Below are 26,503 nucleotides of genomic sequence, written 5' to 3' on the forward strand. Positions count from 1 at the left end.
GGGATTTCACAAGGTTAAAAAGCATAAAAATGTTTTCCATCAACATGTACTTTTATTTCCAGGGGCAAACTCCCTGATCCTCTCAAAATAATAAGCGCAGCTTTTTAAAAGAAGGCAATAGTTCGAATTTATAGGATTCAGCCAGGCAATTCCTGGGACCCTCCCCTGCCCAAAGGTCTGGGAGGAGGAGGACGCCTGTACCAGATTCTCACTTGAGCACCATTTGAAAGCGGAATAGAAAAGCTAGACAGGAAACAACTGCTTCAGTCACAAAGAGAAAGTTGAGCTCCCTCTTCATCCCCATAGAAGCCCAACTAAAATACTCTACTAGTGTGCCTTCTTCTCTCTTCGTATCTTTTTATATTATAAAAAGTAGATGAAATTATGTACAGTCCAAACCTCTTACCATAAAAATATAACAAAGCCCTGCTCTTAGGAGTAGATGGTCGTTCCGTCCATGTCTACTCCAGAAAACAAGAAATGATTGCAAGGATTGGCCTCCACTGAGCAGAACTGGACTTCATGAGAAATAAATGGCATAATCTACTTTTCTTTTGAGAATCAGCACAGCTACAAGCCCTGTTTAAGGGAGGAAGGGAGCAGCAGAGACCTTGTAGCTTGCTTGATAAAGAACTTTTTGTGGGGGGAGCAGTCCTTATTCTGACAAACTCCTTACAGTTTGATTGCTGTGGATCTTCAGGGGGCATGAAGTGATAACGGTAGAATCTCTGACTTTGAAAATGTATTTATTAGCAAGACCACTGATAAATACAGGTAGGGTTAGAATCTGCCTGAAACCCTGCAGAGCCATTGCTGCCGACCAGTGTGGACACTACAAAGCTAGATGGGCTGACTCCGTAGAAGGCAGCTTCCTAGGTCCCTATATTCCAGGGCAGGGCACACATTCACTCGTGGGCTGTGTGCATGCTGTCAATTCACAGGCCTTTTAGCAGCCCGCAGACCCTCTGGGAATCTTTCCTCTGCCATTACTGGGCTCTTGCTGGGGTCATTCTGACGCCACTTTCTCCCGCCTGCAGCTCCTACAAGGTCACCACAGAGGAGTTCATGAACACCAAATTCGTCTACCTGCCCAGGGATGCCACTTTCCAGGAAATCCTCAGCACGGTCACCTCGACAGACGACTCCGAGTACCCGGTGGTGGACAATGCTGGTACAGTCAAACCTCATGTTACGTCCACTTCATGTTACGTTCTTTCAGGATACGTCCCGCGGCGACCCGGAAGTACCGGAAAGGGTTACTTCCGGGTTTCGCCGCTTGCACATGCGTAGATGCGCAAAATGACGTCACGCGCTTGTGCAGAAGTGGCGAACCACAACCCGCACATGCGCAGACGCACCACTGTGGGTTGCACTCTTTTCATGTTGCGAGTGGGCCTCTGGAACAGATCCCGTTCGCAACCAGAGGTCCCACTGTACTGGGACTTAATGGGTTTTCTGAGGGGGAAGGAAGCCCTGCAATGCTGGGTTCCTGGTTCTCCTCTCCCGCTATTTCCCAAACCCCTGTGGCCTTCCCTGTGGCATCAGGCCTGGGGCTTTATTTCACTTCCCGCTTTGTGGGGGTGTTGAGGCCCCTGTCAGGCCAAGGCGGCCCACCTGAGGCTCTGCCCATCCGGCCAGCGTCACTCTCGCTCACTCTTTTGGGGGGAAACCATAGCAGGGAAACAAGACAGAAGGGGAGAAACAGCAGGAATTGAGAAGCAGCTGGGACTTGCTCTTCGCCCATGCTCAGGAGGCGCCAGGGTACGTACCCAGACACCTCCGCCACAGTCCACAAAGAGGTCTAGAGCAGGAGCTGCCCCCTTGTTTCAGCATAGGCATCAATGGAGGGGACCTAGTTCTCTTCTACCTCTTGTGTTGCAAGGGGGTTGGACTAGATGACCCTTGGGGGGACCCTTACATTCCTACAGTTCTAGGATGCCACTATTGGAGGCAGGATGCTGCTGGAGGACCAGTGGGCATCCCTAGGGCGGTCCTGCGGGTGGGCCTCCAATCAGGCACAGCTGGGTGACCACTGTTGATGGGAAGAAAGCTAGACTAAGGCAGGCCTTATCCAGCCCATCTCATGTTCTTCCCAGGGTGCTGGGCTCAACAAGACCCTCGTTGGCCTGATCCTGCAGCCGAGTCCCTTTAAGGTCTTTTCTTTCCACCACCTCTCGCCCGCAGAGACAGCCATGTTGCTGGGGATGATCCAGAGATCTGAGCTGATCAAGTTCCTCCAGACCCAGGATGATGCCAGCTTGCCCCACAAGGCACAGGGGGAAGAGGTGGGTCACAAGCCCCCAGAGGCTGAGATGGGAGCTGCCTTCTGCTGTGTGTGGAGGGAGGGGAGCAGCACCCCCTCTGCAATGCAGCTTAGCCAGAGCTGCATGTGCCCCACACCGCCCAATTGCCACACCCTGCAAGATTTTATTCCTCCCCAATCTCTCCTGCAGCCTCCATCTGCCCAGACCTTGGAAGGATCCTGCGCCATCAGCCCTGTGACCCTGCAGCTTTCCCCATGGATGTCCCTACACCAGGTAAATGGCCGGCAGACAGGCGAGGGTTATCAGGTGAAGCGTGGCAGGAAGTGCTCTTGGCTCTGGCACGCCCCTTTATTTGTTTACAGCGAAATGGAGCCTCCATGCCCAGGAGGAGTCTACCTCTAAATGTCACCTGCTGGAGAATAATGGCAGGGAGGGCTGTTGTTGCTGCCTCCGCGTTCTGCACCACGGGGGCACATTTCCCACCCTGGGAAACAGGGCGAAAGGCCTGCCTAGGTCTTTGGGGGGAGGCCAGGGCAGAGGGTGTATGTGTGGAAGTAGGGGATTTTTAATTTTTATTACAGAGAGAAAGATCCTTTGGGGATGGGAAAGGCGAAGCATTTTCTGCCTACCTCCCAACGCTAGTTTTCCTGCCACAGCCTTTGTGGGGCTGCTTCTTGTAAAAGGAAAAAACACACAGCTGTGTATTCTTGGCTGTTGGGCCCTTCCTCCAGCCTACCTCACAGGGTTCCTGAGAGGGTGGAACAGAGGTGTACACCTCTGTGCACACACCCTGTTCTGTGAAAATGAAGGAAAGGGGGCATTCTCTGTGTGTGGTGCATGCGCTTCTCACAAGATGCTGCTGTCACCAGGGAAATGGGTTGGCTTTTCGAGATGCAATGAGCCTCGTTAAAGGAGCTATAGGCAGGGGCTACCCCACATCCTGGGACGCGGGTGGCGCTGCGGGTTAAACCACTGAGCCTCTCGGGCTTGCCGATCAGAAAGTCGGCGGTTCGAATCCCCGCAATGGGGTGAGCTCCCGTTGCTCGGTCCCTGCTCCTGCCAACCTAGCATTTTGAAAGCACGTCAAAGTGCAAATAGATAAATAGGTACCGCTCCGGCGGGAAGGTAAACGGCGTTTCCATGCGCTGCTCTGGTTCGCCAGAAGCGGCTTAGTCATGCTGGCCACATGACCTGGAAGCTGTACGCCGGCTCCCTTGGCCAATAGGGCAAGATGAGCGCCGCAACCCTAGAGTCGGCCACGACTGGACCTAATGGTCAGGGGTCCCTTTCCTCTTTACCTTTACCCCACATCGCCACCCTGACCTTCCCATCTCTCTCCTCCCCATTTTTCTCCCCACAGGTGCACAACCTTTTTGAGCTTCTGAACCTTCAGAGAGCCTTTGTCACGCAACTGGGGAAGGTGGTTGGCGTTGTCTCCAGGAACGAGGTAGCTGGCTGGCGCTCTAAAGCGGGGCAGATTGGGAGAGGATGGGGCTGGATCCTGAACTCAGAGAGCTGCAGAACGGGGAGAACTGCATTTGAATCCCCTCCTGCCCTCAGCCGCAAAACACACCGGGTGACTCTGGGCCAGTCGTGCTCTCAGCCTGAACTACCTCACAGGGTTGTTGGTGGGAGAACAGCTTACAGCACACTCAGAGCGCTTCTGAGAAAGGCAGGAGGAATAAGTGTTTCTTAAAGAAGGAGTTCCCAGTTCCTCATCAGGGGTTGCAGGAAACTAGGGCAGTTAAACCCCTTCCAAGCTGCTTGCAGTGTGAAAACATCCACCCCACTTCCCATCCAGCTCTCAGCTTCCTTCCTTCTTTTTCCTTCAGGTGAGGAAAGCCATCGAAGACCTGGCAAATCCCAAAGCAGCAAAATGAGAAGAGACCACAGAGGACCAGACGGGATTCGAAACCGCGATGGAAGGAGATTGAATGTTACCTGGTGTCAAGAGCAAATTAAAGATGTATTTTCACACCTTTGGTGGCAAATGGGGATGGACGGGGAGGTCCAGGATGGAAGCATAAGCTCTTGGCACGTCTTGAAACCTTTAACAACTGAAACCTTTAAACAACTGAAAAATATAAAACCCTATTATTATTTTTTACAATATGAAGGAAGGCTTGTACTAATATTTGGGCTGAGTTGAAAGGGACCCCCAAATTCACCACCTGAATTTCTGGGGTGTGTGTGGGGTGTTTCAGTGGTTTTCAGGGTGGTACAGAATAATGTGAATTTTTTTTTTGGGGGGGGGGGTGTCTTTAAAAACCCCACCTCCTGCTCCTAGGAGCGCCACCACTGGGCAAGGGAAAGAGAGAGCTGTATGGTGACATTTCCTTTGCAATCAAAGCCTGTCCAGAGCCGATTTCCTGCAAGAACAGCTTAAAGTGCAAAAGAATCACATATAAATTGGTCCCTGCTTCCTTCATAGAATTGAGATTTGGAAGGGACCCCTGAGGGTCATCTAGCCCAACCCCCCAATGATGCAGAAATCTCGGCTAAAGCATCCACGACAGATGGCCATCCAACCTCTGCTTAAAAACCTCCAAGGAAGGAGAGTCTATAACCTCCCAAGGGAGCCTATTCCACTGTCCAAACTGTCCATCAGAAAATTCTTCTTGGTGTTTCGTCGGAATCTCCTTTTTTGAAGACATTGAAGACAAGCTTGTTCCATCTTTCATGGGACAGCCCTTCAGATATTTGAAGATGGCTCTCGTATCTCCTTTCAGTCTCCTCTTTTCCAGGCCAAGCGTAGCCAGCTCCTTCAACTGTTCCTCATACGGCTTGCCCTTTGTCATCTCGGTCCCCTTCCTCTGCCCATGTTCCAGCTTGTCCCTTGTTGCAACAGGGCTCTAAGCTTCTTTCCAGCAGTTAGTACACTCTGGCTACATGGAGGCAATTTCTGTGCAATATCTCTTTTATTATTTACAAATATACACACTGAGCTGGGGTGTGTGGGGCAGGGTGGAGGAGCAACGACATCTCTCAAAGCAGGTATCTCCCCCCAGCCGGCCAAGCAGACTCCCCTGGAGGAAAGAGCGAGGGGTTTGCCCCAAACTCGTTCTGCAAACCAAGCAAGCAGACGGAAGGTGGCCATTTGGCGGCTCTCGCAGACATGGGAAGATGGGAGTGGGGCACTCGGCCTACGTGCCGCCATCTTCAGAGGCCTCCTTGGCTGCCCCTACCAAACCCAGGCACCCTGGGGCTAGTAAACAGAGCGGCCCTGGAAGTTCAGTTTAAATAAAAGGGCTGTAGCAGTGAGATTGGGACGCAGGTGGCGCTGTGGGTTAAACCACAGAGCCTAGGACTTGCTAATCAGAAAGTCGGCAGATCAAATCCCCGTGACGGGGTGAGCTCCCGTTGCTCAGTCCCTGCTCCTGCCAACCTAGCAGTTGGAAAGCACGTCAAAGTGCAAGTAGATAAATAGGTACCGCTCCGGCGGGAGGGTAAACGGCGTTTCCGGGCGCTGCTCTGGTTCGCCAGAAGCGGCTTAGTCATGCTGGCCACATGACCCGGAAGCTGTATGCCAGCTCCCTCGGCCAATAAAGCGAGATGAGCGCCACAACCCCAGAGTCGGTCACGACTCAACCTAATGGTCAGGGGTCCCTTTACCTTTTACCTAGCAGTGAGATTATACCCACCAAAAAAGCAACAACTGCTTTGGGGGGGGGAGGTGTTGGGGGGTGCACCCATAGGAGGAACGTATGATTGAAGTGATTCAACTGTCGTGACCTCCTCCACGGATTGCTCGAGCAAGCAGATGTCACCCAAGGGTGCCACAATTTGAAGAACCTCCTTGAACGCTCAGGAACACCCGCCGGATGCGACGGTGGAACCCTTGACACAAGCCCCCAGCCCAGCCTCTGCCCTCCCTCCAGAGTCCTCTAGTTATAGAACACCTCGTCCTCCGAGAGGGAGCTGCTGTCAACGTATCGGAGGGAGGTGCTACTGCGCTGGAGCCACAATGACCCCACAGGGCTCTCCTGCCCCGCTTCCTGGGGCAAGCCCTTCGCCAGGCTGTCCATCGGGGTGCTCCAGCCGGTGGGGAGGGGGGACTTGCAGCTGGAGAGGGAGAAGGCTGGGAGGCTACTGTCCAAGTTGGAGCGGCTCCCTGTGCCCTGCGGGGTGAGGAGAAAGGTCCCTGGCGGCAGATAGAGGCCTCTCAGGTCTGGAAGGAGGAGAAATTATTATTATTAATTAAATTTGGGGAAGGGGCTGCGGCTCAGGGGTAGAGAGCTGCTACTTTGCATGCAGAAGGCCCCTGGTTCAATCCCTGTCAGCAGCATTTCTAGGTAGGGTTTGAACCCATTGCTGCCAGTCAGAGTAGACAACACTGATCTAGATGGACCAGTGGCCTGACTCAATATAAGGCAGATTCCTGCGTATCAGGGATGGGGAATCTGTGCCCCCCCCAACAGATGATGTTGTGAGTGCAACTCTCCTCAGCTACCAGGGCCAATGGTGAGGGATGGGGGAGGGGAAGATCAAGAGCATGGGGGGGTAGCAAGGGTTACCTGGACCAATGGCATCCTCAAAGGATAACTGGGCGCAACTGGTTCACAAAAGCCTTCAAGGATGGAGAGACCCAATGCTCATTGAAGCTGACAGACGTAACTAACTTAGCATCATTAATTTCATTGGGTCTACTATGACTCCCCCCCCCCAACAACATAAAAAAATGGGGAGAACCAGAGGTGGGTTGGAAGTTACCTTGGAGCTGGGGGCCTTCCTGCGAATCCCCCCCATAATTCAGCTCCTCTTCGTCCAGGGAGGACCAGGCACTCAGCGTGGCTTCGGCGATGGCAAACTGCTCAGCCACACCTGGGCAGGGGAAGGCAGAGGGCAGAAGATGTGAGGGAAGCAGCCGGCCCATGCAGCCCTGCCTGGACCCTCGCAGGTCTCGGAGAATGAAGCTGCAAGCCAGGCTTAGCCTAAATAAACCACTGCACCTTCCCCACCCCCCAAAAGGGAGCCCCTCCTGATCTAGAACGTCCAGGCTTTCTTGGGAACAAAGCTGAGGGCTGGTTTGCAGCTGGGACTGACACAGCGTATGACCCCCTACGCCACCCGGTTCCTGCCTAGATTATAGCAGGAAGACTCAGCCAAAATTTACTGCCGTTTCCTCTTCCGGGATGCTTGAAAAAGGTGGCATTTGTGCCATGCATTTAAAGAGCTCTTAACACCACTTTTAACAGCCATGGCTTTCCCCCAAAGAATTCTGGGAGCCGAGAGCTACAGTTCCCAGCACCCCTTGACATGCTACAGTTCCTCCAGTGAGCGCCATGGCACTCTGAAGTGTATGCAAGCAGCCTTCACGAGCAGTTTCAGAGGAGAGGTGCGGGACCTCCCAGTGCCCCAGGGACATCACACCCAGACAGCATCAATTGAACATGGTTCTTAAACTGGTGCCTCTTTTATGGGATTGCAAGCCGCAAGCCCCACTGCTGACCTGCTGCAAACCAGGCCTCCTTCAGCTCATCGGTGAGGTCGGCGTAGATCTCCTCCTCCGTCAGGGCCTGCTCCCAGCCTGTCCTCGGAGCCCTCCAGCCCTTCCACTCGATGAGGTGGGCCACGCGGCCACGGGCCATGGCTGTGGGCTTGGTGACATGGTCTTTGATGCTCTGGACGAGGCCTGGGGGGGGGCAGCAAAGATGGAGGAGGCACAATAAGCACACTTGGGAACAGAGGGACGGAATCTATGCCAGCCCCACTGAGAGCCTCGCAGGAAGGTTTCCATGGGAACAAATGCCCCGTACAATAATACTGTTTTGTAGATTGGAAGGTTAAATCGGAAGCTGAGCTCACTGCTGGTAATTCCGATTTTGCTTTCCTCATATTACTAATGCCTGGTTTATATGATGAATGTATGTTCTATACATTTATTTATTTTGCGCACCATACATCTCGGGGTGGTTCACAGCATAAAAACACAAGATAAAAACACATCATAAAAACCACCATATATTTGTAGGTTGCTACCTTGCAAGGAATCACCTTTGGCTAGTGCAATAAACGTATTGGGTGAAAATGACTGCGTTCTGCGTCTCCTTCGGCCCGACACATCTTTGCTTGCAAGGGAGAACAGCAGATTTCAGCTGTGCCTTTCTGTGGTTAGCAACCCACCTGCCTCATCAAGCTGGCACCCGCCAGAAATAAACGGAGCAGAACTCAGAACAGCACCAAAAGGGACTCGGTCACATTGCTCCCCCTGCTGCTCTGCGAGAGGGCGAGCCAAGAGGATACCAGGGTCTGCAAATCTGGGATTGCCGTGGTGGCAGGCAAAAAAGGAGCGGTGGTCCAGGCCCCTTGGAAAGGGTGCTGGGTGACTTTTTAATCCACATGCCAAAGTCCCAACAGGGGCCCCTGGGAGCAAGGAATTACCCAGGTCTCCCGAAGGGATTCACACAACCACCTGCTATGCAACAGGATTTACAGGCTATGCCCGACATGTTTCAGAATCTGCACCATTTAATGGCAGAACATTCAGATCGGTTTTTGCTCCTTTTGCATTGTAGTGTTCTATTTTGTGAGGGACACAGGTGGCGCTATGGGTTGAAACACAGAGCCTAGGACTTGCCGATCAGAAGGTCGGTGGTTCGAATCCCCACAACGGGGTGAGCTCCCGTTGCTCAGTCCAAGCTCCTGCCAACCTAGCATTTTGAAAGCACGTCAAAGTGCAAGTAGATAAATAGGTACCACTGCGGCAGAAAGCTAAACAGCATTTCCGTGCGCTGCTCTGGTTCGCCAGAAGCGGCTTAGTCATGCTGGCCACGTGACCCGGAAGATGTACGCCGGCTCCCTTGGCCAATAAAGCGAGATGAGCGCCGCAACCCCAGAGTTGGCCACAACTGGACCTAATGGTCAGGAGTCCCTTTACCTTTATTCTATTTTGTGGGCTGGTGCTTACCCAGGCCCGAGAAGGCAGGAGTGTTGACATCCAGCTCTCACAAATGAGCCAATTATATTGTGATACAGCATAGCAGGAACTGTTTCCTCATGTCTTCCTTTGGTTCTCTTGGGACCATTTTCTCAACACAAACCACACACGCCTCTTTAAGTGGGTATTTTCTCTCTCTGCTTCTAGCAGGCCCCTATGAACAGCAGCTAGCAGCCAGAAATTCAACAGGTGAAGCACTCCTTGGCATGGAAATGCAGCTGTGGGAAACTTAAGATTGCTTTAAAAAATAAAATAAAAGAGGAGACAATGCCATTCCTGGAGAATTGGTTCAGGAACAGTCGTTGGCCATGACAGCTAAATGCAAACACCTTGTTCCAAAGTAGCAGAGCTGGGGACACAGGCAAAGGATGCGTGTGGAATTGTTTTGCTAAAGTCTTGCCCTGCTTATGGGTTGGCTCCCAGTACATTTCCGAGCACAATTCAAAGTGTTGGTGCTGACCTTTAAAGCCCTAAACGGCCTCGGTCCAGTATATCTGAAGGAGAGTCTTCACCCCATTGTTCTACCTGAACACTGAGGTCCAGCGCCGAGGGCCTTCTGGCGGTTCCCTCACTGCGAGAAGCCAAGTTACAGGGAACCAGGCAGAGGGCCTTCTTGGTAGTGGCACCCTCCCTGTGGAACGCCCTCCCACCAGATGTCAAAGAGAACAACAACTAACAGACTTTTAGAAGACATCTGAAGACAGCCCTGTTTAGGGAAGCTTTTAATGTTTGATGGATTACAGTATTTTAATATTTTGTTGGAAGCCGCCCAGAGTGGCTGGGGTATAAATAAATTATTATTATTATTATTATTATTATTATTATTATTATTATTGGTTTTCCAGAGATGTTCTGAAGAGCGCATTTGGAAACAGAGGGAGGGCCAAAGCCTGGAAGAAGCAGAACACATGGTGCAATTCTGGAAGCCAAGGGTGCGAGGGGGAGAGCAGGTGTACCTACCCCCCAGGGAAGAGGTGGCTAGGGCCGTCACGTGGTAGGTGCTGGGGGAGTCGGTGTCTCCACTGGAGAGGAGCCCGCCAGAGGGCTTGAAGCATTTCTGCAAGAAGAGAAAACAGATGGAGTGGGGGTCAGGAGTGGGGGGAGTGAAAGAGCAGGACTGGGAAAAGAGGGGGGTTTCATTCTGACAGGTGCATCACCTGCTTTTGGGTGGAGGAAGCCACCTTAGGCAAGAGAGAAAGTTATCTGCCCACCTGGCCCACTGCTGCCTGTTGTGTTTTGCAGTGGCTCTTTTGGGATCTCTGGCACCAGGAATGGCCATAGCTCAGAGGTAGTGCACCTGCTTGGCATGCAGAAGGTCCTGGGTTCAATCCCAGGAAGCATCTCCTGGGGGGAAACTGCCTGTGCCTGAAACCACAGAGAAGCCGCTGCCTGTCCGTGTGGGCAATATTGAGCTAGATGGGATCCCACGGTCTGACTCGGGATAAGGACATTTCTTATCTCTCAAAGGAAGAGCACCTGCTTGGCTTGCAGAAGGTGCCCGGCTTCTGTCCTTGGAATCTCCTGGTAGGGCTGGGAACGTCTGCCACCTGAGACCCCGGAGAGCCACTGCTGCCAGTCAGTGCAGGCACAGGAGACCAGAAATCTAGGAGCTCCACAGGTCCACCACCATTCCCAAGGGAGGGAGGTGGGTCATGCCAAAAGCAGTTACCTCGCTGCCCTCCTTCTCTGGGGCATCGGAAAGGCCATGGCTCTCTTGGGGGGCAACAGGGGGGCTTTCCAGCTGAGGGGTGACAACAGGCTGGTCCTTGTGGGCGCTTGTGAGGAAATCTGGAAGAAAGAGCAGAAGGAAACCATCAGCAGAGCTTCTGGAGGCAGAAAGGCCTCCTGGGTGGGGAGGGGGCTGTCCTGCTGTGATCTCTACCCCCCCCGTCCCCTGCTACACCCCCCCCCCAGTTAGGATCATGATAGAAACATATAAGATTATGCCTGGTATTGAGAAAGAAATAAATGTTTCCCCCCCCTCCCTCTCTCATAACATTTGGACCCAGTGGGATCACTCAGCAACGCTGAATGGTGGGAGATTCAGAGGCCCTTCTGGCGGTTCCCTCACTGCGAGAAGTGAGGTTACAGGGAACCAGACAGAGGGCCTTCTCGGTGGTGGCGCCCGCCCTGTGGAACACCCTCCCTTCAGATGTGAAGGAAATAAGCAGCTATCCTATCTTTAAAAGACATCTCAAGGCAGCCCTGTTTAGGGAAGTTTTTAATATTTAATGCTGTATTGTTTTCAACACTCGATTGGGAACCACCCAGAGTGGCTGGGGAAACTCAGCCAGATGGGCGGGGTATAAATAAATATTATTATTATTATTATTATTATTATTATTATTATTATTATTATTATCATCATCATCATTACTATACAGTGGTACCTCGGGTTACATACGCTTCAGGTTACCTCGGGTTAAGAACTTTGCTTCAGGATGAGAACCGAAATTGTGCTCCGGTGGCGCGGCGGCAGCAGGAGGCCCCATTAGCTAAAGTGGTGCTTCAGGTTAAGAACAGTTTCAGGTTAAGAACGGCCCTCCGGAACGAATTAAGTACTTAAACCGAGGTACCACTGTACATATAAAACAGATGCCCTGCACAGATTTAAACAATGGAACTCACCCCAGCAGGAAGCAATGATAACCACCAAACTAGTTGGCTTTTTTGAGGGGGGAGGATTAGACAAATTCATAGAGGAGGATTACAGCTGCCAAAGGTTATGGCTATGACCTAATCCGGCAGTCTGAATACGAGGAATCGCAAGCTGGGAGTGCGCTGGCGTTATGCTCAGGTCGTCTTCCTTCTGGTTGGCTGCCACAAGGACAGGAGGCTCAGAGGCCTTTGGCTGGATCCAGCAGGTCTCCTGTTCCTTAAATTTTCGAGTCACCTCACATCCGAGGCAATGAAATAAACACACTTCAAATGGGTTTGGATGACGCATCTTCCAGCAGGGAGCCGGGGAGCCAGGGGGACTCAGGACAAACCCAAAAGCTCTGTTCCGCAGCTGCTCTTTTTGCATTCAGAAAGGCGCCTACGTGGATCAACCCCCCCCCCCTTTTAGTGTGGGGCTCCTTTCAGGAGAAAAGTGGTGACTGAGAACCAGCAGGAACCACCAGACACCTTTAAAGGGGCGCGAGGGGAGTGGAAGCATGCCTGCCAGGACCCACCACCTACTAATCCCAAACAGAGGAGACACAGTGGTGGTCAGGGAGGGAGGGAGGAGGTTGGCATTTTGCACATGCTCAGAGGAACCTTTCTTTTTTATGCCTTCATATGCCCAGGACTGGCTCTGTAAGTCAACGCCAAAGCTTGACCTTTGGGCTTGTTCTGTTGCGCCTTAACTTGGAGGAGCTGAGGATCTTCGCCATCATGCCCCCTCTGCACTAAATGTAAGGTTCTAGTCCTCACTGATTTCCAACAGAGCTTGTTTCAGTCCTTTGCTCTGCAGAAAGGAGCCAGGGCTCGCTCCATTTCGTCCAGTCTTTGCCTAGAGGAGCTATTTCCTTCACTGCCATGACCCCACCTCACTCAGTTTGCCAAAGGTGCCTCTTGGAAGGGAGATTTGAATCTTCCCTCTCTCCCCAGGGCCTGCGTTTCTCAGTCTCTCATCACCTTTGTCTCAACAGTCTCAGACAGTCTGGTGCAAACAAGAGAAGCTGAAATCGGTTGCCGGCAGGGGATGGAATCACAGAATCGCACACAGAGAAGCCCTGTTGCCGCTCTGAACATCTCCCACTGTTAAGCTACTATTTACACGGCCTTCTTCCCATGTTATAAGCGCAGTCCCTGGGCTTACAGTCTTCCTCTTGCTTTGCAAGTTTCCTGCCTTGCTTAAGAAACCAGCAGAGCCCCCACGCTTGGAGAAGGTCTCTGTGTGAGTCAAAAGCTGGCACTCACGGCTGCTCACTCCAAGAGGCCTCTTGCTCCTAGGGATCTGCTTTGTACCCATCTTAAGTTGATCCCCAGTACCAGCTTGGATCACACCCTAGGGCTTGCCGATCGGAAGGTCGGCAGTGCGAATCCCCGAGACGGGGGGGTGAGCTCCTGTTGCTTGGTCCCAGCTCCTTCCAACCTAGCAGTTCAAAAGCACATCAAAGCGCAAGTAGATAAATAGGTACCCCTCTGGCGGGAAGGTAAACGGCGTTTCCGTGCGCTGCTCTGGTTCGCCAGAAGCGGCTTAGTCATGCTGGCCACATGACCCAGAAGCTGTACACCAGCTCCCTCGGCCAATAAAGTGAGATGAGCGCCGCAACCCCAGAGTCGGCCACGACTGGACCTAACGGTCAGGGGTCCCTTTACCTTTACTGAGCATGTGTAAAATACAAACAAGAGCCCTGCTGGATCAGACCATGGTGGGCTCATCTAGCCCAGCTTCCTCCTTCTCTGGAGAGACCAAGCAGGTGCCTCCCTAGAAACCTACAACTGTGGCTGTGCAGAGGTAGACTGCTGCTAGGTGTGGAGGCCCCATTTAGCCATCTCAGCTGGCAGCAACAGGGAGGCTAGTGGGGCTGGCAATGGATGTGGGGGCGTGTCTCCGGATTCGGAGGGAGCCGGGGGTCCCAGCTGCTGCTGCTCTGGGTTGGGGGCATAGGTGTCAACGTTTTCCCTTTTTTAAAGGGAAATTTCCTTATTCCGAATAGGATTCCTTGCAAGAAAAGGGAAAAGTTGACAGCTATGGTTGGGGGGAAGAAGGGGCAGCAGGGGTCCTGTTTCCTACCAGTCCACGTGTTCTCCAGCCCACTGTCTGCCCCCCTCCCACGTCTCTCCAGAGGCCTTGACGGGGAGGCAGAATCCGAACCCAGGACCTGCCGCACCTCAGGTCCTTCCCAAGCGTCTCCCTTCCCAGCGACTGCGAAGGGAGGGGCGGTGAGGAAAATAACAACAGGCTCCCCCCGCCGGGCGCGATTCTGGTCCCTCCGCTGCTGAGCAGCCGCGCGCAAGGAGCGGGTGGGGGGTGGATTAGCTGAGCCCAGCGCGCCCCCTCCCCAGCCGCCGCCCCCTCCAGTCCGGGCGTCCCGGGGATGGGGAGGGAGAGGCGCAGACCCTTCTCGCCCTCCCACCCCGTCCCCAAGGGCGGCGGCTCTGCTAGGTCGTCCCCGGCGGGCGCCCCTCCGGAGGAAGGGAGCCCCTCTCCCCCTTGACCTTGGGCGGCGCGGCGGCGGAGAGGCTCACCTTTGGTCACGCACGACCCCATGGCGGCCGCCGCTGCCCTCCCCGCCGGGGCGCATCGAGGAGGCACCCGGAGCCGCCCGCGCGTCCGCCTCGCTCCTTTCCCGGCGGCGGCGCTTGAAGCGAGGCGGCGGAGCTGCCTCCGTCGAGGGGCGGCGCCCCCACCCGCTCAGCCCAGCCCAGCCGCCCGACGCCGCGCGCTCCTCGGGGCGGAGATCGCCGCGCCTCCGACGAAGCCGCCTTGAAGGCGGGGAGGGGCGCCGGGGATCCCCCCCAGGCGGAGGGGAAAGCGCTTTCCTAGCCGGAAAAGCCTCCGCGCAACAGCAGCCCCCTCCTTCTCTGGGGTCAGGCGCGAGGGCTTTGGGTGCTCCTCAGAGTAAACCCATTGAAATGCGTGCGCGGGAGCCGGACGCTCTCCGCTGGGCAGATGAGCCGGGATTAGCATCCTGCCGGCGGTTCCCACGCCGCCACCCGTCGCGACTCCCGACCGCTTTTTTTGGGGGGGGGGGCGACGAAGTTGCCATAACAGCGCCACCTGTGAACAAGCAGCTGCCCCCGAAGTTATTGCAGTCCAAAGCAAGGACCTAAGGATAGACAGCCGTCTGCCTGGAGCTCTGCCCCTATTCAGTGTGGAAACTACCAGCCGGGACCCCTTTTGTCAGGAGAGGGAGCTCTTGCGCCTTGGAAACGAGCCCTGGGGTTGCCTACTCGGGCTGACAGCAGTGGCTGGCCAGCAGGGGTGCTCACTTGAATAAAATATTGGGGGGGGGGTGTGCATAATCGATCGCAAGAAACTTTGCACACAAAACGTTTTAATTGCAATGTCCATCAACTTTGCAAGGGGGCAGTCCTCTCAATTTGGGATGTGTTTGTGTGAAGGGCAGTGGCGTAGCATAGTTTGCTGGCGCCCAGGGCATGCATGCACGTTGGGCAGGGCACAGAGGGTGAATGGTTCAGTTGGTTGGCATCTGTCTGTCTCAGTAGACAACAAAAGAGTACACCTTCAGGGGTGAAGTCAACCCACTGGAGAGTTATAGCTCCTGCTGTGGCTGGAGAGACTGATGCAGGAGAGAGACATGTTTTGTTGCAGCTGGGGCAGACGAAGGCATCCAGTTGTGCTGCAGCAGATGCACCCTGGCATTTCTTCTCCCTGCAGTCATCCCTCCTCTGGTCACTGCTACAAATGCATAGCAATCTGCAAGGGATTCTCACTCAGCAGGGTTGCTGCTGCCCAGGGGCGTCTTACCCATAGATGTTAGTGGCGCGGGGTGGCAGGGCACCAGATTTTGGAGGGCGCCACAGGCTGAGTGTCTGGGAAGGAGAGTCAGGACACACTCCCTTCCCCGCTCTGGGGCAGCCCACTCCTCTCCTCTCAGCCACCCATCAGAGAGTGCTGCATCTGGCTCAGCGAAGCCCCTTCACGTCCCCTCCTGCCAGCGTGCCTGGTTGCGGTTGCCTGACGGGTGCGATCGGGGGCGGGGCGCCCCTCTCTGGCCTTTTCTCGGCCTGTGCACCTCCCTGCGGAGTCTGCAAGCGGAGCAGGGAAGCGCCCTGTGCGATCCTGGCGCCGAGCAAGGATGGCACAGCTGGCAGGCCACCTGATCTGCTTGCTGGGCCTCCTGGCCGTTAAGGGGCACCGGGCGCTTAGAGGGAGGCTTCGCGGGAGGTCACTTGGGCTGCGATCCAGGCACCTCCTACGTGCAGTGCCGAGTGCGCGTCGAACCACGCGATGTAAACAAGCTGGACCGAAGTGCCCCCCCCTTAAAAAAGGTCGAAAACTCTGGGAAACGGGTTGGGCGCCGGCAGAGAGATATTTGTGTCAGGTTTGCAGACACCTCTGGCACGAGTCAGACCACTGGGTCCATCTAGCTCAGTATTGTCTACACTGGCTGGCAGCAGCTTTCCAGGACTGAAGGCAGGGAGTCTCTCCAAATCTTACGCAGAGATGCTGCCCGCAGGGTATTAAACCTGGGAGTTCTGCATGCACACAGCCATGGGTAGCCTTTAGCCTCCACCCTTTAGAAAGGGATACAGGAGCCTCTCTGGCCCCAGACAGCCCATGAATGCAGAGGGCACCTGACTCCACTGCTTGGCTTTGTACAAGAGAGACAATGGGACATGGGTGGGGCCCAATACCTCTCCCCCAGGGGTCAATGCATACAGAAGGATGCCAGTGATGGGGATTGCATGTGAAGGGAAGCGTGTTGCTGCTGCTGCTTTGGCATTTTGGGTCTTGCTTGTGGGCTTCTTCCCTTCGGGGCCTCTGGTGGGCCAGTGTGGAGACCAGGGTGCTGGACCAGATAGCCTGCTCTTCTCGATTCCACTTTTTAGAGCTCTGCTCTGCGCACGGGGCAAGTCCTTAAGAGGAAAATGTCTGCGACAGCGCAAGCTCAAAGGACTTTATTCGAAATCCAAAATAGTCAAAAAGACACCCATAGGGATGAAACACATTTTTAAGCAGGATCATTGTACATTGCAGGACACATTTAAAAATAAGGCCACTCCGTACAAAACCAGAGGCTGTCCAAAAACAAAGTCTTAGGAGGAAGAGGAGGATCTTAAGAAGGGAACTGGACCTCAGGCACTAAACCACTTCCAAACTGGGAGAAAAATATTCAGCAGAAGGAAAATCGCTATGCAAACAGTGCATTTGTCGATAAAAGAGCAAGATGCACTTCAAAACAAAGCACAAGTTTTTGTTTTGTTTTTTTAAAGGCAGGCAGCTGTTTGCACTGCAATCCTTCCTAGGCAGAAATGCCCTGACTGTGCTAAAATTATTGAGTCTCTGGGATCCTGAAAGCACAGATCCTCCTCTGCTTGGAGATCTGCCCTATTGCCTCCCGTTGATCAATTGTGACGGACTAGAAGGGAAGAAAGCATGTCTGGCACAGAGAAAACCGGCAGGATTATTTTCCTGTTAAAAAGGCTTGCAGAGAATTCCAACTGGGGTCTCTCTCCCCACAAAAACAAAAAACACGTACGTAGCACACTGGAAAACAACTTACAAGCAGCCAGTCCACAGTTGCACCACACTTAATTGAAGACAACTTTTGGTCAATGGTGGTGGTGGGGGAGGTCATAGGTCAGCGTTAATTCTTGGGAGGGGATGTTGGCGGAGGGATGGAGAGGAGTTAAAAGTTGCTGGAGCCTTTTCGTCCTGGATTCCGGCCACTCTCTTCTCTGTGGCAACTTCCCAAGTAAATCGCGAACACTTTTGCCCCAAAGGTATCAGTCCAAGTCTCCCAATTGTGTGTAAAGCACAATTCGTCTCACCCCACCAACCCCAGCATTTGGAAGCTCATTTGAGGTCAACTACTTGTTAAGTCCAGCTCCTCCTCCTCCTCAGTGGCGCGACAACCCAGCCCCACTGTTGCCAGGATGGAGTGTTGTTCAGTAGGGGGTGAGCAGCTGGTCTGGAGGGCTCCAGTGTCAGCCTGCGGGGAGAAACAGAGTCCTCAGGGCCAAGAGGTCTGCAGCTCCAGCAATGCCCCCCACCCCACAACAACTGCCCGCCACCCCCATTTCCTGGGCTCAACCACACTGTTTCTTCATGCTCCGACCCCACAACTTCATTATTTTAGTTACTCACTGAATTTATCTGCCACCTTTTTCTCCAAAGTGGTGTGCATAGTTCTCTCCCTCAATTAATGCCCACAACGACCCTCGAGGTAGGTTAGGCTGAGAGAGGCAGTGACTGGCCCAAGGTCACACCCAGGGTGTATCATCCTGCCCCGGTGGGGATTCAAACCCTGGTTTCCCCAGACCCTGGTGCAACACTAACCATCACCACCAGGGCTTGCAGAGTGCCCTTCTTCACACCCAGTGCTGGGACACCCAGTGAGAGAGGAGGAGAACATACGAGCCTGCTAGGGAGGTGTGGAAAACCCCCACCTCTGCTCAGATAAATCTCGTGACCTGCAGGAGCAACAAGGCATGGCTTCAGAAGCAGCCTGGCCAGTGAACTGACTCAGCTTCTGCAGCCAGTCGGGAACGGTTGATAGATCCAGCGCCCTTTTGCTTCAGGTAGCGCCAGAGTTGAGCAGAATGAGTCAGGGGCCTCCCTCACATTGCCGCCCCTTCTATATAGGGCTCATTCTCTCCTCTGCCTCCCTAGGATTCACTCAGACCTCTTCGTATACAGACTCCCTGGCACTGCTGAGCACCCATCAGTACGCCCAAGTACTGAGCGCCCAAGTACTCCAAGCAGCAGGCCGGATGAAGCCGCCCTTTTAAAATTACCCACAATGCCCCTGAACCTAGCATTGGCCTGGGGCATTGTGGGAAGCGAAACAGGTGGCTGCAGCCAAAACTGCTTGCCAGCCTGGGCCCAGTGACGGAATAAGGAAGCCCCCGTTCTCTTGCTGCCTTAGTCCAGTGCCTTCCAGGACCCTTAAAATGCGAAGCAGCCAGCAGAGCCAATGGCCAGGGATTCTGGGAGTTGTAGTCCAGAAAAATCTGGAAGGCCACAGGCCTCCCCAATCCCTGCCTTCAATCGCAGAATCACAAGAGTTGGAAGGGCTACGCAATGCAGGAATATTTCGTCTTGAACCCATGGCCCTGAGATTAAGGGTCTCGTACTCTACCAACTGAGCTATCCTTCCTGTGTCAATCGGGGCTGGAAGAGAGGCTTCCCCTTCTCTGAGGAACACAGGAAGATGCCTTCTATCAAGCCACACCACTGGCCCATCTAGCTCAATGCTGCCTACACTGATGGGCAGCAGTGGCACACCAGGCTCCTGCTTCTGAATGCCGGTTGCTGGAAACCACAGGAGGGGAGAAAGTGCTAATGTGCTCCAATCGAATGCTCCTGTGCTTCCCACAGGCAACTGTTCAACCACTGTGAGAACAGGATGCTGGGCTGCTAAGGGGCTCATTGGCCTGACCTAGAAAGCTCTTTTTATGGTTGGGGACATTCCCAGCCCTACCTGGAGATGCTGCCAGCAGGGACCATCTGCTCTGCCACTGAACTACATCCCTTCTCCAAGGAGACACCCCTGCAGGAGATGCCCCTCTGGCCTTTAAGCACAGAACACCCCGTCTGGCCCTCCCCAGAGCTTACCTCTTCCTGGAGAGAAGGGTCCTCTGCTCTGAGGTCACCAGCCTCCTCCTCTTGCAGTGGTAGAGACGGGGCTGGAACCTCCTGGTCTCCTTCTCCTCCATCCTCTTTCAGGTGCTTTGCTTTCTGGTCACAGGAAAGGGGCTCGGCCCGCCGCTGATGGGCACCTTGCTTGCCCTTCAGGACCTCCTCAAGGCCTGCTGCCAAGACCATCTTCTGCTGGGCACACCTGGTCAAATCTGCCGCCAGATCAGTTGCCTCCTGGGACATGGCTTCTATCTTTACCCTCATCTGAGCTATGTTGGTCCTGACCGCCTCCAGTATACCATTCTCCTTCTCATCGTCGTCATCTTCTTCATCGTCGTCGTCGTCATCCTCCTCGTCCAATGTGTCATCCTCCTCTGTGTCTTCAGGTGAGGCATCCTGGATCTTCAACTGGGCTTCCAGCTCCGCCAGCCTCTCCTCCTCAGCCTCCATGTCCCGGCGGGTCTCCTCACACCCCACACAAACATCTGTCACCTAGGATGTCAAAGGAGTACTCAGAAAATATGTTTAAACAGGGCTCACAGCTGCTACAGCTCCCCTTAACATCTCTCACCACTGGCCACCCTTGCTGACTCTTGGGACTGGTGGGAGTTGGGGGCCAACAAGATATGGGGGGCCATAGTTGAAGCAGACCGTCACTTGTTTGCTGCCCCTGCTGCCCTCCCCACAACCTGGCCTTCTTTGAGCACACATAGGGGGAGTCTGTGTCCCCCTCGCCAGCTATAGCTGGGCTGCAGTCTCAACCTTCCCTGCCCATAAGCCATGTTGCTCCGACAGGAACGGTGGTGGCCCTGAAGTGTGAATGGGGCCCCCTTTGAAACCAGCAACGACATCTGGATAACCATTGTTATCTTCTCCAATGGGATTCCATGACAGATCACATTAAAAACAAACAAACCACATTTCATATTTTTCTTAAAATGGCTGTACAGTGGTACCTTGGGTTACATACGCTTCAGGTTACAGACTCCGCTAATCCAGAAATAGTGCTTCAGGTTAAGAACTTTGCTTCAGGATGAGAACAGAAATTGCGCGGTGGCAGCGGGAGGCCCCATTAGCTAAAGTGGTGCTTCAGGTTAAGAACAGTTTCAGGTTAAGAAAAGACCTCTGGAACGAATTAAGTACTTAACCCGAGGTACCACTGTACTGGATTATGTCACATGTCCAAGTCGCTGGTATGAATGAAAATTTCCTCTGCCTTATCGTTTTCGAGTTACCGCAACGCTCCGCTTTTACCACACCAGTGAGTAGCGTGAGCTACTCACGCTCAAACTTTGGGGTTGTTGAAATACCGGTATATACAACAAAAGAATAATCAGAGCCCTACTCTCACGGTTTGGCTAGCTCAGTGTTGCCCACACTGCCTGGCAGCAGTGGCTCCCCAGGGTGCAGGCAGGAGACACTCTCAGCCTTACCTGGAGACATTGCTGCGGATTGAACCTGGGTCCTTCTGCAAGCCAAGCAAGGGCTCTGCCACAGCGTGGTGGCCCTCTATTAAGCTGCCCGATACAGAGTCAGACCCTTGGTCCTGCGAGCTCAGCATGGTTGACACTGACCGGCAGCTGCTCTCCCCAGGAATTCAGGTAGGGAGTCTTTTCCCAGCCTACCCTGGAGATGCTGCCAGTGGGGACTGAACCTGGGCCTTCTGCATGCAGAGCAGGTGCTCTAGTGCTGAGCTGCGGCCCTTCCTCCACATAGCACAATGAGGGTCACGATCCCCACCCGCCTGTGCCTGCCTACCACCCGTCCTCCCTGCCTAACTCTCCAGAGCTGCCTCCCTTTTGTTTCAACTCAAAAAGCTGAACTTGCACCACAAGGTGGCTCAGGAGGGTCCCCCATTAGATGCCCCTTCCCCCAGCAGCTCATGAAAGACTAGATCCCATTTCTTGCCTGTTGTTGCCCCCCACCAGCCCCCCAAGGAGCAAAGCCTGCTCTCACCTTCATCTGAAGCATGTCTAGAAGGGATAAGTGGTCCTGGATTTTTTTCTGGGGAACAAGACAGATATAGGCATGAAGACTGGAATCGGCGCCCACAAAGGCCATCTTCCCAATATATCCAGCACCCCCCCCCTTGCAGTGAAGGGACAGACACTCAGGACCCCCATCCTCACACAGAGAGATCAGAAAAGGCTGCCTGGGTGGCTTAGGTAGTGGCAAGAGAACTTTTGTCAGGGGTGTTGTTTTCCATCACTACCATCCCTGACCATTGGCCACACTGGGTGTTGAGGGAAGAAGAAGAAGAGTTTGGATTTGATATCCCGCCTTTCACTCCCTTTAAGGAGTCTCAAAGCGGCTAACATTCTCCTTTCCCTTCCTCCCCACAACAAACACTCTGTGAGGTGAGTGGGGCTGAGAGACTTCAGAGAAGTGTGACTGGCCCAAGGTCACCCAGTAGCTGCATGTGGAGGAGCAGGGACGCGAACCCGGGTCACCAGATTACCAGTCCACCGCTCTTAACCGCTATACTCTTGTGCGCTTGGCAAGGAGTTGTGCCCGGCCTCCCAGAGCAGCCGAGGAGCAGTCCGGGGAGTGTGCAAGCAGGCGCCTAGCCAGAGTGGGGAGGTGTGATTTCTGTGCCCCCCTAGGGTTGTGCCATTGGCAGGGTCCAACCCTACGCCTGCCATCTTTCAAAGAAGTTTTTTTTGAACTATTTCTGGGAAATTTGCAAACGAGGGTTGCCATATGCCCAGGTTTTCCTGGACATTTTTTTGTCGATTGTCGGGGATTCCTCCCGGATGCTATTTTTGGCGGATATCCTGGACTTATGAAGCAGCCTGAAAAGTCTCTGCTCCTGGCAGATTCTCTTAGTCAACAACCCTGTTCAAATCATGCCTCCTACCCAGCCGTTCCAAGTGCCCCTTTAAGGATCCAGCTCTAAGAGCTACAGGAGCACCAGGGTGACAGAAGAAATCAGCTGAGTCCAAGCTCACAACCCCCCCCCCCCATGTACCAAAGCTGGTGGTCCTGTCTCCAGGTGAGACACTCCATTTCAGCAGTTAGACAAGGTGTGCTCCTGGAGCATTTGAAGAAGAAGAAATAAACTCAGCAGCAGCATGCTGCCTTTCCCATGTCTGCCTATGCTGGGCCACGAAGTAGGGAATCACAGTTTATATATCGGGGGGAAATAAGGAGCCTCCAGGACAGAGCTGGAAGCCACCATTTTGCAGTCCCAGAGGAAAACCCCACTGCGACTTCCCTAAGCCAAGTTCCTCCCCATTCACCTTTTCTCCCAGGAAAGACATTGCAGAGAAAGAATGAACACAAGAGGATATAAAGGCTTCAAAGAAAGAAGGAAGGAAGGAAGGAAGGAAGGAAGGAAGGAAGGAAGGAAGGAAGGAGGGAGGTGTTGCACCCGCTCCCATCCAAAGAGCCATCCATCCACAGCGAGAAGGTGAGAGGGCAACTCACCAAGTTCTTCTCAAGAAGGTCAACTGTCTGCATGCTGTCTGCACACCTAGAAAGGGAAATCCAGTCAGTGTCCTGAAGAAAAACAACAAATTTTCAACCCTGAAGAAGGGACTGAGAAGATGAGGCAGGGGCTCCGCTCACAGAGGAAACGACACTTTTACCAAGGCAGAAAGAAGTTTTAGTTGCAAGCAAAAGGGGGAATGAAATGAACCAGCCACACAAGCAGTAAAACTTGGGGGCGGGGGGAGTGTTGTGAAGAAGTCTGAGATTCCAAATTCATCTCTTTTTCACATAAGCAGCCCCCCTCCCCATACCTTTTTATTCTGTAATTTATCTCTTCTCTGGAACCCACAAATATACCTATAGATTTCATTCTTGCTGCTGGAATAATTTGTGCTGCATTAGGTGTTTCTGCGCTGCGTTTTCCACAGGCATTCCTTCTCTCTTATCACATGGTACCCAATCATTTTTACGGCACTAAAACTTTTTTGGTTTTGGCTTGTGGACAACTTCGAATATGGGTTATTTTCCATTTCTCATTCTATACTTTTGGCCAAAAAGAAAACAGTGAGGGTCAGCCTTCTCTATTATATATTACATTTAAATCATTATTTTAGGATAGACTTGTATTTTATTCAGATTTTCCAGTATTCTCTATCCTGCATACCAAATTGCTCTCCACTACTTTCCATCTGAAATTGATTCTATTTCCTAGAATTCCACTCTGAATTTGGAGCTCTGTCTCTTTCTTAAACTAAAATGCTATATAGTCAGGACACTTGGAAATGTTATAAATGTTAGCCAGAGAGTTGGTAGAATTTAGGTGGGCTAATGTAGTTTAAATTGTAGTTCATTTTAATCTTGCACACTGTAATCCTTACATATTGTTACAAGTTTTGGGTGCCAGCGTTTGTGGGCTCAAGGCATCCATAATTTATAGAGTAAATGTGAGGTATTAATAAATGCTTGGAGTCAACCTGGGTGCCAGATGCAGATATAGCAGTGATGAATCAGTTTCTTGACCAGGAATCACCTGGGGAGAAGAACCATCATCATATAGTACAAAAGGAGGTGGTATTGCCTGACAGCAGATGAGTGCAAGCTCCTTCTCCCATGTGGTATGGTGAACAGGCAAAGGCTAGGTTTAGGATTTCAGGCTTGGATGGCAAGGAAAATTGTGGCATTTTGCAAGAGGTTTGAAAAGCAAGGAAGAAGGAGGGCCAGTAGAACTCTCGGTGGGCTAGCTGGAGCAGGCTGTAACAAAGGGACAGGCAGCATGGCTGGTTCCTCTGCTTGTAGACCTAAGCCTGCTGCTCCTAAGAATAACAGAATCATAGAATTGTAGAGTTGGAAGGGAGCATGAGGGTCATCTAGTCCAACCTGCAATGCAGCAATCTTTTGTTCCAACATGGGGTGTGAACCTACGATCTTAAGAGTCTCATGCTCTACTGACTGAGCTAAATGATTCAGAAGACCAAATAATCTTCTGCAGATATGAATGCTCTGAACCCTCTCTCCCCTGTAGACTCAGGTTGTGTGTGTGTGTGTGTGTGTGTGTGTGTGTGTGTGTAAACCATGTATCATAAAGACACTACAGTTTCTGCTGTGCCTAACTTCCAAAGGAAACACAGACCCTGGGTAAATGCCAAGATGATTGGAATCTCACACAGCTCAGAGATTGGGGTGGTGTGTACCAATATAATCACCACTTAACAGAGTCTTTCATTCTTATCTTCTTACATTTCCATCACATTTCACTTCTGCATTTTACAGAAGTGCATTTACATTTTCCTTCTCTAAGATTTGTTTGTGCCTATACTGTGCTTTAAATTAGTTTTAATATTGAAATAATTTTTTTAAAGTCTCATATATATATATATATAATAAAAAAATTCCTTCCAGTAGCACCTTAAAGACCAACTAAGTTAGTTCTTGGTATGAGCTTTCGTGTGCATGCACACTTCTTCAGATACAAAGCTGTGTATCTTTAAGGTGCTACTGGAAGGAATTTTTTTATTTTGACTATGGCAGACCAACACGGCTACCTATCTGTAACTGGAATCATATATATATATATATATATATATATATATATATATATATATATATATGAAAAATGTTCATAATTGCACATATAAACCACATGTCTGAAACCTCACAGAAAAAGTCCTGAAACCATTTTGTCCCTCCCAAATTGACCCCAAATATTTCTCTGCAAGGTCAAAGGAAAATGGAAAAGCCTCCCAATTGTCTTTTTCTTCGCAAATCCTGTCTTAAGCGTATGTCTGTGTATGAATAGGTGTGACCTGGCTCAGGAACTAAGTACTGTACAGTATTTGTCATTACAAAAGACTGGCCAGGCTCCCCAGGGTATCCAATCAAGTAACCATTAACAGGTAACCTGTTGCAACAGTTTCAATAAAGATCAGGCTTACGAGCTGCTTTGCTTCTCAATATTCTCTGCTTGGCCTCTTACTTTCTCCGACCGATGGAGAACCTACAAAAGACTCTTGTGTCCCACATAAGGGAATAAGGGCAGATTTTTGTTTATTACATATTCTTTCTGGATTATGCTTCCATCGTTCACAAACAAATGCTTCTAACCACCTTGTTTAATATAAAGCTCTACAAAACTGATTCCCGCCTCTGGTCACACCCAGCGGCAACCTTCTTCTCCACTGGAACAAACTGCAAACCTCCCTTTCGCACCCACTCCAATCTCTTCACTTGCCAGTAACTCCCCATCCTCCCTCCCCAGAGAGGTTTACCCAGGGCAGGGTTGCTGCAGTCTTTACTTGAAGTTTCCTCAGGAGTTGAAAAAAAATCGTTCTGTTTCCAAAGCCAGAATTTTTATATGGCTAAACAGCTGGGGTTTTGTGTATGTGTGTTTACAGTTGCCGCTTTAATTTATACCTTCCATGGGTGCAATAAACACGCACAATTATGTTTACCAGAAGCCATTCTGGGAACTTGACCTTGGGTATCAATTATTATTATTTTTTGCATAAATCTATAGGCTGAACCGCACGGGCTGCGGTTGCAGGACAATTTCATTTTAATTAATCAGTTAATTTATGGAAGTACTTATTAAAGTACTTCCCCGCCCCCCGCGTATAAAACACCAGAGCGAAGCGAAGCAAAAAACACACACATAAGACTTCGGAAAGTTTTGTGGGTTTTTCCCACGCCCGCAGAACGCAGCTAGCTAATCAGAACTCGACCCCCAAAGCTCCGGATGTTCTCCTGCCAGGTCGGTGGCGGCGTCAACTGCCCTCACAGCCAGTGACTTTGTCTCTCTCTGATTCCAAGGGAAGCTAGGGATCCCAGGCGTCCCGCCCCCGAGACAGGAAACGCCCTTCTAGCACTGCCACGCTCTATGGCGGTTAAGCCGCTTACCCGTCCGCCATCTGACTCCTGCTGTAACCGGCCTTTCGCTCCGCCTCTCCCGTCCTCTCTATTTGAATCATCCCTCCCGTTTCCCGGCATCCCCCGCGCGCCCTGAATTGGTGGCAGGTGGAGCGCGGAGGATGCCGGGAAGCGGCTTGTTCAAAAGGGAGCCCCGCCCGGAGGAGGACAAGCGAGAAGCTTCGGCTAGAGCGGCAAGATGGCCGGTGGTTA

General features: G+C 52.3%; 3 protein-coding genes across 11 annotated transcripts in view; 1 reads left to right on the plus strand and 2 right to left on the minus strand.

Annotated features, from left to right (window-relative positions):
• The window catches only part of LOC308591904 (chloride channel protein ClC-Kb-like), a 33,960-nt gene extending 29,586 nt beyond the window's left edge, over positions 1–4,374 (plus strand). For all 4 annotated transcript variants that reach the window (XM_081203038.1, XM_081203040.1, XM_081203039.1 and 1 more), the window contains 5 exons: positions 1,038–1,171; positions 2,185–2,285; positions 2,454–2,537; positions 3,625–3,711; positions 4,097–4,374. In XM_081203038.1, the coding sequence (XP_081059164.1) occupies positions 1,038–1,171; positions 2,185–2,285; positions 2,454–2,537; positions 3,625–3,711; positions 4,097–4,144 (454 nt within the window). In that variant the 3' untranslated portion in view covers positions 4,145–4,374. The remainder of the gene's footprint in view (positions 1–1,037; positions 1,172–2,184; positions 2,286–2,453; positions 2,538–3,624; positions 3,712–4,096) is intronic.
• FAM131C (family with sequence similarity 131 member C) overlaps positions 1–14,486 on the minus strand; it is a 31,609-nt gene extending 17,123 nt beyond the window's left edge. The window contains exons 1-7 of one of the 3 annotated variants that reach the window (XR_014010308.1): positions 14,380–14,486; positions 10,871–10,989; positions 10,162–10,258; positions 7,714–7,896; positions 6,975–7,085; positions 5,877–6,432; positions 2,563–3,549 (exon numbers count right to left, since the gene is read on the minus strand). Coding sequence is in view for 1 of the 3 variants with exons in the window: in XM_081203238.1 (XP_081059364.1) it covers positions 6,149–6,432; positions 6,975–7,085; positions 7,714–7,896; positions 10,162–10,258; positions 10,871–10,989; positions 14,380–14,401 (816 nt within the window). In the remaining 2 variants the exon portion in view is untranslated. Of the gene's footprint in view, positions 1–2,562; positions 3,550–5,163; positions 6,433–6,974; positions 7,086–7,713; positions 7,897–10,161; positions 10,259–10,870; positions 10,990–14,379 lie in introns of those variants that run through there. The other 2 variants (XR_014010307.1, XM_081203238.1) reach the window with 2 other exon arrangements.
• Positions 14,487–16,761: 2,275 nt separating this feature from the next.
• Positions 16,762–26,458, minus strand: LOC308590259 (uncharacterized protein). Of its 4 annotated transcripts, XM_081200085.1 has the most exons (6): positions 26,282–26,458; positions 22,886–22,957; positions 21,416–21,463; positions 19,436–19,951; positions 18,236–18,291; positions 17,675–17,810 (listed from the first exon to the last, which is right to left on the minus strand). In XM_081200085.1, exons 1-5 carry the CDS (start codon positions 26,369–26,371, stop codon positions 18,274–18,276), a joined length of 744 nt encoding a protein of 247 aa, XP_081056211.1. In that variant the 5' UTR covers positions 26,372–26,458; the 3' UTR covers positions 17,675–17,810; positions 18,236–18,273. The 4 variants fall into 4 exon arrangements, with proteins under 4 accessions (XP_081056209.1, XP_081056210.1, XP_081056212.1 ...); XM_081200083.1 differs by lacking the exon at positions 18,236–18,291 and having other exon boundaries at positions 16,762–17,810; positions 26,282–26,455; XM_081200084.1 differs by lacking the exon at positions 18,236–18,291 and having other exon boundaries at positions 16,762–17,810; positions 22,886–22,931; positions 26,282–26,412.
• Between the last annotated feature and the right edge of the window lie 45 nt (positions 26,459–26,503).

The sequence above is a fragment of the Podarcis bocagei genome (genome assembly GCF_964188305.1).
Source record: "Podarcis bocagei genome assembly, chromosome: 7".
In the NCBI taxonomy this organism is placed as follows: Eukaryota; Metazoa; Chordata; class Lepidosauria; order Squamata; family Lacertidae; genus Podarcis; species Podarcis bocagei.

What these genes read in the sequence shown, in the direction of transcription:
- LOC308590259 (XM_081200083.1), bottom strand. Translation starts at nt 26,371, where the DNA reads ATGCCGGGAAACGGGAGGGATGATTCAAATAGAGAGGACGGGAGAGGC. An exon ending in ACCTTCTTGAGAAGAACTTG is followed by an intron (nt 21,464 to 22,885) that starts GTGAGTTGCCCT and finishes CTTGTTCCCCAG; the next exon opens with AAAAAAATCCAGGACCACTT. An exon ending in TAGACATGCTTCAGATGAAG is followed by an intron (nt 19,952 to 21,415) that starts GTGAGAGCAGGC and finishes TTGACATCCTAG; the next exon opens with GTGACAGATGTTTGTGTGGG.